Source organism: Carlito syrichta, unplaced genomic scaffold (genome assembly GCF_000164805.1).
Source record: "Carlito syrichta isolate Samal-C Ts95f unplaced genomic scaffold, Tarsius_syrichta-2.0.1 Scaffold104837, whole genome shotgun sequence".
In the NCBI taxonomy this organism is placed as follows: Eukaryota; Metazoa; Chordata; class Mammalia; order Primates; family Tarsiidae; genus Carlito; species Carlito syrichta.
In genome coordinates this window covers 9,677-19,219 of record NW_007048933.1, presented here as the reverse complement: position 1 = coordinate 19,219, position 9,543 = coordinate 9,677, and the positions used below count along the sequence as shown (strand labels likewise).

Here is a 9,543-nt window from a genome sequence, read left to right as displayed (position 1 = left end):
TGAGTTAAAAGTCTCACTCTGTTGCCCAGACTGAAATGCAGTGGCATGCTCATGGCTACCCCAGTGTCGAACCACTGGGCTCCAGTGATCCTTCCGCCTCAGCCTTTCAGGTAGCCAGAACTACAGGCACGCACTACCACACTCGGCTAATTTTTTATTTATCATAGAGATAAATTGCCTGGGCTGGTCTCAAACCTGCAATGCAAGGGGCTCAGGCAATCCACTCACCTCGGCCTCCCAAAGTGCTGGATGACAGGCTGAGCCACAGAGCCCGGTTGGGCAGCGATTTTTTTTTTTTTTTGAGTTGGAGTCTCACTCTGTTGCCCAGACTGGAGGGCAGTGGCCGCTCCCAGCCACTGCAACCTCGACCTGTTGGGCTCCGGCAATCCTTCCGCCTCACCTTCCAAGTAGCTGGAACTACAGGCGCGCGCTACCACGCCCAGCTCATTTTTTGATTTATTGTAGAGATGAGGTCTCGCTGTCCCGGCGGGTCTCGAACCCACAGGCTCAGGCAATCCACTCACCTCAGCCTCCCAAAGGCGCGGGATGACAGGCTGGGCCACCGAGCCCAGCTGGGCAGCAATTTTTAAGGAAAGTAAAACCATTAACTAGAAGAAGCCAGGACACTTGGTGACGGATGGGTCGGTTACCAACATCTGGACAGCTCATGCTCAACACAACTGATTGTGAAACTCCCAGACAGTCTGTTCTTCCTGCTGTACTCGGTAGGGAATACACACATAAGACACTCCGACCAAAACAGACAAAAACAAAAAACAAACCCTGAACTTAATCAACTCGTGGCTCTTATAACCAGTTAGAGACAGGATAAAAGGAGTGTGTGAAGAACACATGACAAAGCCACCAGTCGCCTCCACAGCAGGACAATCCTCAGGACACAGGCTCGAGCAAACAGCAGAGACGAAACCCTGCTGATGAGAACTCGAGCCAGCACAAGGAGCCTGGTCATTCGTGTGATGCTGAGCACACAGCTGCCACACGCCCTACCAAGTCTCTTGCCTGAGAAGCGAACGACTCCACGCAGGGACTCGCACACAAGCATGCCCCAGCCGTCACTGACAGCAGCCAAAAGCTGCCCACAAGCCCATCGGCCACCAAAGGTGAACAGACAAAGGGTACACCCCTTCCGCAGAACACGGCAGGACACTCAGGAGACGGGAGCTATGAGTATGTGGACCAACACCGGCGACCCCAAAAGCACGGCCCTGAGGAAAAGGAGGCGCAAGAGCACGTCACGCACATCATACAGTCTCACCAATGTGGAATTCGAGAAAGTCCAACCTGTGGTATAGCAGCTCAGTGGTGGGGGCTGGTGACAACAATGTGCATTTTAACAAATGTAAATTGGCCGGGCTCGGTGGCTCAGCCTGTAATCCCGTGCCTTTGGGAGGCTGAGGTGAGTGGATGGCCTGAGCCGCGGGTTCGAGACCCGCCTGGGTAGCAAGACCTCATCTCTACAATAAATCAAAAAATCAGCCGGGCGTGGTAGCGCATGCCTGTAGTTCCGGCTACTTGGAAGGCTAAGGCGGAAGGATCGCGGAGCCCAGCAGGTCGAGGCTGCAGTGGCCGGGCGCGGCCACTGCACTCCAGTCTGGGCAACAGAGTGAGACTCCAACTCAAAAAAAAAAAAAAAAAAAAAAAATGTAATTTGTATCTCAGTGAAGTTGCTTTTTTAAAAAGGGCCCAGAAACCAGCTGGAGAAGCCTCACATTAGCCAAACCTGCAGCAATTTGAGAACAGATTATAACCCACAGAATAAGTAAGAAGTTATTAGTCCACAATGATAATAATGAGAAGTTGCTCTTAAGCTGGACACAGTGGCTCACTCCTATAATCCCAACAATTTTGGGAGGCTAGGGTGAGAGGATCACTTGAGGCGAGGAGTTTGAGACCAGCCTACACCACAAAGAATCTACAAGATCCCGATCTCCACAAAAATAAAAATAAAATAATTGGCTGGGTGTAGTGGCACATGCCTGTAGTGACAGCTACTTGGAAGGCAGAGACAGAATGATGACCTGAGTCCAGAAGGCCAAGCATGCAATGAGCCATCACTGAACTCCGGCCTGGGCGACAGAGGGAGGCCCAAACTCTTAAAAAATAAAGTTCTAATCAGCCGGGCATGGTAGCGCATGCCTGTAACTCCGGCTACTCGGAAGGCTGAGGCGAAGGATCGCCGGAGCCCAGCAGGTCGAGGTTGCGGTGGCCGGGAGCGGCCACTGCACTCCAGTCTGGGCGACAGAGTGAGACTCCAACTCAAAAAAAAAAAAGTTCTAAAAGAGAAGGAAGTTGTTCCTTATAGTAGAATGCCAACAAATATAAAAGGAACAATGCGGTAATGAAAAAAATCAGCATTTGAAACCATTATAGTAATAACTGAACCCATCAAAACCATCTAAAGCCTGTTTGAAATCTGATGGGAAAACTATTTCTACATTCTCAAAGTTTCTCCACACTAATTAGACAATAATTACAAAGAGGGAAAAGAGTACCTTTTTCCTTGAGTCACGGTTGCACTCTGTCACCCAGGTTGGAGTGCAGTGGCACAATCACAGTTCGCAGCAGCCTTCCTGGGCTCCAGCAATCCGTCCACCTCAGCCTCCTAAGTAGCTGGGACCACAGTCACGCACCACCACACCTGGCTAATTTTTTTTTTTTTTTTTTTTTTTTTTTTTGTAGAGACAAAGTCTCACTATGTTGTTCAGCCTGGTCTCAATCTTCTGGGCTCAAGCAATCCTACCTCAGCCTCCCAAAGTGCTGGGATCACAGGTGTGAGCCGCTGCACCTGGCCAGAAAAGAGTATCTTTACAGCTTAAAAAAATCTGAAAAGCGTGTCTTTAATTTGTTAAAATCTTGAATATACCACCTTAACCAAGGGACCAATGTTAATATTTCCATGATGGGACAAGCCAAGATCATGCTTGTTCCCATGTGATGCACTGAGAAGAAAATGAGCTTTTATAGTATTTCTGCCAAAAATCCCTATCCCAAGGAAATGTCAGCAAGCCCAAAATGAGGACTATCTAGGACATAACTATCCGCTCGTCTTCAAAAATGCCAATGTCATGAAAGACAAAAGCAGAGGAAACGTTAAAGATGACTGGAGCCTACACAAAAAAGAAAGCTGAAAGCAATGTGTGACAGCCAGGCGAGGTGACTCAAGCCTGTCATCCCAGCACTTTGGGAGGCGGAGATGAGAGGATGGCCTGAGACTAGGGTTCGAGACCAGCCTGGGCAACTGGGCGAGACCTCGTATCTACAATAAATCAAAAAATCAGCCGGGCGTGGTGGTGCATGTCTGTGGTTCCAGCTCCTTGGAAGGCTGAAGCGGAAGGACCACCGGAGCCCAGCAGGTCGAGGCTGCAGTGACCATGAGTGTGCCACTGCACTCCAGCCTGGGTGACGGAACGAGACTGACTCAGAAAAGCAAAACATAAAGAAACAAGAGCCATGCGTGGCCCCAGAATGGACCCTGAGAGGCCATCCAGGACCCTCTTGGGAACAGCCTGCCCCGGGACAGCCCTGTCACACTGACGCGAAGACTGCAGCCGTCAGCCGCACTGCGGGCGCGCCGCTCTTCCGAAGGACGCCCCGAAGGCGTCTGGGGCCGCGGTCCGGCGGCTGCTCGTCCTCAGCACTGGCACCGGGCACCCTCGCCAGTCGCCCCCCAGGGACGGCACTCACTCCGTAGGTCGCTCCTCCTGTTGGCGTAAGCCGGTCTGCTTGCTTCAGGTGGACATCTGGAGCCGCTCCGGGACCCAGGTCTTTCTTGACTGTCTGGCCTCACATCGTCTAAGTGGAGTGGAACCCACTTGTGTTTATTGGCTTGAAGAAAACAAAATGAAACCATTTCATGAAATGCCCGATTTTCACTAAAGCCTTGCACCTTGAAAGCACTCTGAGCTGGGTGCAGCGGCTCACACCTGTGATCCCAACACTCTAGGAGGCCAAGGCATGAATATCTCTTGAGCACAGGAGTTTTGAGACCAGCCTGGGTAACATAGCAAGACCTTGTCTCCACCAAAAAAAAAAATAAATCAACCAGGTATGGTGGTGCACACCTGTTGTCCTTGCTACTTAGAAGGCTGAGGTGGGAGGATCGCTTGAGCCCACGAGTTTGACACTGGTGTGAGCTATGATTATTCTACTACACTCTAGCCTGGATGACAGAGTGAGACCCTGTGTCTAAAAAAAAACTTTAAATTAAAAGGTAAAATGTGTGCTCCAAGAGATCAATTCATGGCTCAACTACAGAAACTATTCCGACCAGAAGACCCCTGGCTTTAGAACTGACTGACCAGTTTTAACTGAAGCAATTAATAAGGACGCATTCTTGAGCAGGCCGGCAGGCCTGTCGTCCGTCGCGGCCGTCAACACAGCCAAGACCCCTCGGGCATCCAGAATGCAGGGGAAGGTGGTGACGTGGCAAGACCTGGGTGATTCTGCCAAAGCCCTGGGCCTCCCATGGTCACCGCTTCCGAGCAAGGAGTCCCTGGCGTGTCCTCCACCGTTCCCACGGCTTGCCCGCAGCCAAGGGTAGAAAGGCATCCAAAAGGCAAACGACTCAAGCAAGTGTTCCCTTGGCAGCTGGCAGCTGCCGCACCACTACACGTCCCCTCCCGCGCCAGGTCACTTCTGCAGACCCAGAGGTCTGATGGCCTCCCACGGCACTCAGAACAAAACCCTAGCCAGCTCCCAAGACCCTGGATGGCCCCTGCCTGGGCCTCGGCGCCAACCCCACGCCCACCTTGCTCTGGCCCCAGCCCTCCGACAATGTGCGCCCTCCTCTTCCAGGCAGCTCCCCAGGACTCTCCACACGGGCCCCGGCAATGGGCGAGCTGAAGCTCTTAAGGCAGAGGATACATCACCTGTCCCTAGACTCGTGGAAAGGTCAGCGAAGAAACGAGGAGGGACGTGCAGACAGCGTTATTATTCCCTCAACATGTAATTTCTACAGGGAGACTGCTGGCTAGACTTGTTCTCACTTTCCTTTTAGGAAAATGTTTACTTTTCTTAGTCCTCTGCAAATACACAGAGCAGTTCCAATGAGGATTTAAAAGAACAGTCATCACGACTAATCACGAATTTATCGACCAAGATACCTACGCAGGGCTTCGTTCCAGAGAATACAAGTTACAGCTGGGCGCGGTGACTCACGCCTATAATCCTAGCATTTTTGAGAGGCTAAGGTAAGAGGATTGCCTGAGCCCACGGGTTCGAGACCCACCTGGGCAACTTGGCAAGACCTCATCTCTACAATAAATCAAAAACTTAGCCAGGTGTGGTGGCGCATGCCTGTAGTTCCAGTTACTTGGAAGGCTGAGGCGGAAGGATCGCTGGAGCCCAGCAGGTCAAGGCTGCGGTGGCCGTAAGTAGCGTGCCACTGCATTCCAGACTGGGCGACAGAGTGAGGCTCCGATTCACAAAACAAAAAAAAAAGAAGACAAGTTGCATGCAAAAAGGAAAGCCTAATGGTTCAGAAATATTACAAAAGCAATCAGTTACCACTGCAGAATGTGTATCCCGATGAAAGACGAAATACACATTTTCTGACCACCAGGGATCAACTGATTAAATCCTTCATTTCAACTTTCTTGAAAAGCTTAAAAATGAAATGAAGATGCGAATCGACTGACCTCTTCTTCGCTGGTTACTTGACTGCGCCTCATCCTCGCTGACATTCTCGCCAGGACCATCTGATTTGGTTTCTCGGTTTTCTTTGCTCTCACCATCACTTCTCTTTTCAACCTTTTCTTCTTTTTCTTTTCTGGTCTGTGGCTTCTTATTTCCTTGACACACAACATTCTGAGACTGAAAGAGACTTTCCGAATGAAACCCTTTTCATCAGTCTCCGTGAACACATCCCCCAAGCGTATGGTGAGGCATCTCACCTCACTTAAATACTGGAAACAAATGACAAAGTAACTTTATCAAAAACAGAAAACCAGCTGAGTGCCACGGCTCACGCCTGTCATCCCAGCACTTTGGGAGACGGAGACGAGAGGACTGCCTGAGCACAGAGATTCAAAACCAGCCGGGCAACTTGGCGAGACCTCCTCTCTACAATAAATCCAAAAATTAGCCAGGCGTAATGGCGCATGCCTATGGTTCCAGCTACCTGAAAGGCTGAGGCAGAAGGATCGCCTGACCCCAGCAGGTCGAGGCTGTAGTGGTCACGAGTGTGCCACTGCACTTCAGCCTGGACAACAGAATGTGACTCTGACTCAAAAAAAAAGGTAAAAACTGGTCATATGAAGAGTGCATGAGGATGTGGAATGACTAGAATCCTCTTATACTGCTGAGGAGCTAAAACAAATGGCTACCGTACCAGGCTAGTTATAAACCCAAGAAAAATGAAAGCGTATATCCATGCAAAACCCTGCATGCAAATGTTCATACAGCAGGGTTGCTTCCCCCTCCAACAGAAGTGAGGCAAGACAGACAGCAGCTGTATTAGTAACTGCCAAAAACCAGAATCACCCCAATGTCCGCTAACAACAGGCGACAGGGTGACAGCCAGGCAAGGCAAGACTCCTCAGCAACAGAAAGACGTGAACTAGGGACACACAGCATGCGTTCGACTCAAGGTCGTCACCCTGAGGGAAAGCCAGAAAAAAAAGAACACACCTACAATTCTAGAAAATATATACTGATTTACAGTGACAGGAAGCATATCAGTGGTGGCCTGGACAGTGGAGCGAATGAGATGGAAAGAATCACAGGAAGGGGAGGACACATCGGTGGGAGGATGGTTCAGGTCATTATCCAGACTGTGACAAGGGCTTTACAGGTATGCACAGGTCAAAATGTAGCAAATGGTATACTTTATTTATTTTTTGAGTAGATGTCTCACTCGGTCGCCCAGACTGGAGTGCAGTGGTACACTCACGGCCACCACAGCCTCGACCTGCTGGGTTCAGGTGATCCTTCCACCTCAGAGACTTCCAAGTAGCTGGAACCACAAGCGCGTACCACCACACTGGGCTAATTTTTTAATTTATTGTAGAGATGAGGTCTTGCCAAGTTGCTTGGGCTGGTCTCAGCAAACTGTACACTTTATATATGCTGTTTTATCTTTTGTAGAGACAAAGTTTCACTGTGATGCCCAGGCTAGTCGCAGACTCCTAGGCCCAAGCGATCCTCTTGCCTCAGCCTCTCCAAGTGCTGGGATTACAGGCATGAACCACCATGCCCAGCCTCGTGATTGGCTGCGGTAGAGCCAGCTTTCTGAGCTGCTTTCACAGCTAAAATTAAATATCCATTCACTGCACACTTCTTGATATGATATGATATGCACATACAGTTCACAGGTGCATGTGCATACACAGATACAGTCCACACTTCCAAATATATTGAAAAGACTATAGGCCAGGCAAGGTGGCTCATGCCTATAATCCCAGCACTTTGGGAGGCCAAGGCAAGAGGATGGCCTGAGCCCACGGGTTCGAGACCAGCCTGGGCAACTTGGCGAGACCTTGTCTCTACAATACATCAAAAAATTAGCTGGACATGGTGGCACGCCGGTGGTTCCAGCTACCTGAAAGTCTGAGGCGGAAGGGTCACCTTAACCCAACAGCTTGAGGCTGCAGTGGCAGGAAGCATGCCCCTGCACTCCAGCCTGGGCAACAGAGTGAGACTCCAACTCAAAAAATAAGAAAAGACTGTAAGTCACACAAAACATACATACATGGCACAAATTCTGAAACACAAAAGGACTTCCATTAGAAGTTAGCTTTTTTCCATTTTGAGTTGGAGTCTCACTCTGTCGCACAGGCTGGAGTGCAGGGGCATACTCACGGACACCGCAGCCTTGACTTCGGGTGATCCTTCCGCCTCCATCTCCCAAACTGCTGGAATTGCAAGCACATGCCACCACATCTAGCTAGTTTTTTTTTTATTTATTATAGAGACAGGGTCTCACCGTGTTGTCCAGGCTGGTCTTAAACTCCTGGAGTCAGGCAATCCTCCCATCTCAGCCTCCCAAAGTGCTGGGATGACAGGCGTGAGACACCGTACCCGGCTAGACATTTAAAATTAATCTCTTTATTTGTAGGCATTACAGAAAGGCGACCACCAAGTATACTATCACGCTCATGACACACAGTTACCCCCAAGGACACAATCACAGACAGACAGTGAGATTAAGTGTCTGTCAAGTAGGCAGAGCTGCATGAGGGCGGCTGCAGACCTCAGCACAGCTTGATCAGTGCAAGTGATTTTATAAACATGGTATTTTGATGTATCATGCCTTGTGACATGAGTTCACTATTAAAAAAAAATACCAGGTAAGCCAGGCTCAGTGGCTCAGCCTGTAATCCCAGCACTTTGGGAGGCTGAGGTGAGTGGATTGCCTGAGCCCACGGGTTCGAGACCCACCTGGGCAACTTGGCGAGACCTCATCTCTACAATAAGTCAAAAATTAGCCGGGCATGGTGGCACATGCCTGTAATTCCGGCTACTTGGAAGGTTGAGGTGGAAGGATCGCCGGAGCCCACCAGGTAGAGGCTGCGGTGGCCGGGAGCGGCCACTGCACTCCAGTCTGGGTGACAGAGTGAGACTCCAACTCAAAAAAAAAAAAACAAAAAACAGGTAAAGCTTACCACTGGCAAAGCTTAAGACATCAAAACTTCATTCCTAAAATTCACTACTGGCAGTGCCAAAGTGTGACTGCAAATTAAACTCGTAGTGAAGTAATCGTAGTGGTGAATCAAGTTTTTATATCCATTCCAAAGTGACAGCTACTTACATCTCAAGAAAATTGAAATTCTGTATGTTGAAATGTAAATTTTGTTTTATTTTTTTAAAGTCTTAAAAATGATACTCACTCCGGTGTTCAATAATTCACTTGGTGTTGGCCAACTTGCCATATCGCTGAAATCACTAGCCTGAGAAGTAACAAAGAAGTGTTATGTCTGCAAATTAGTTTTAGGAATTTTAAACAGAGAAAATTTTTTCAAAATGTGACAGTTTTTTAAAAAATCATTCATATTCGAGTATATGCAGGCATCTGCCAAATTAATGCAGCAGTTTCTCCAAACAACAGAACATTTTGAAATCAGAATGCTCTGGTCTTACAATCAAACTTCTAGCACTATTTAATGACATTAACTAAACTGAGAGACATCCATGATAACAAAGGCACATGGGATTTGATAAAAGCTACACTTCTCCAGAATATCAACTTTGAACTAATACAGTTCAAAGAAAAAGACACTTTTAATAATCTAAGAAGAATTTCTAACACAAGTTTCCAAAACCAATAAAGTCAGGAACTATTTTCTGTAATGACATACCTTGTTAGATTCCTTTGTCTTGAGTTTTCCTGCTTGTGTAAGTTTTGGGGAACCGAGCTCTAAAGAAAATACACAGAATTGGTTTATACAACTGCATCATTCAACACAATTAACAAAATAATTACCGTATTAACTTCAGAAGTCAGTGCAATCATCACTCCCAACAACATCTACAGTTCTAAGACTCAAATTTTTTTTTTTTTTGAGTCGAGTCTCACTCTGTCGCCCA

The 9,543-nt window shown here is 48.4% G+C and overlaps 1 protein-coding gene across 1 annotated transcript in view; it reads right to left on the bottom strand.

Annotated features, from left to right (window-relative positions):
* LARP1B (La ribonucleoprotein domain family member 1B) overlaps positions 1-9,348 on the bottom strand; it is a 23,892-nt gene extending 14,544 nt beyond the window's left edge. The window contains exons 1-4 of the mRNA XM_008066274.1: positions 9,315-9,348; positions 8,847-8,906; positions 5,658-5,832; positions 3,706-3,846 (exon numbers count right to left, since the gene is read on the bottom strand). Of these exons, the coding sequence (XP_008064465.1) occupies positions 3,706-3,846; positions 5,658-5,832; positions 8,847-8,888 (358 nt within the window). The 5' untranslated portion in view covers positions 8,889-8,906; positions 9,315-9,348. The remainder of the gene's footprint in view (positions 1-3,705; positions 3,847-5,657; positions 5,833-8,846; positions 8,907-9,314) is intronic.
* Positions 9,349-9,543: the final 195 nt, after the last annotated feature.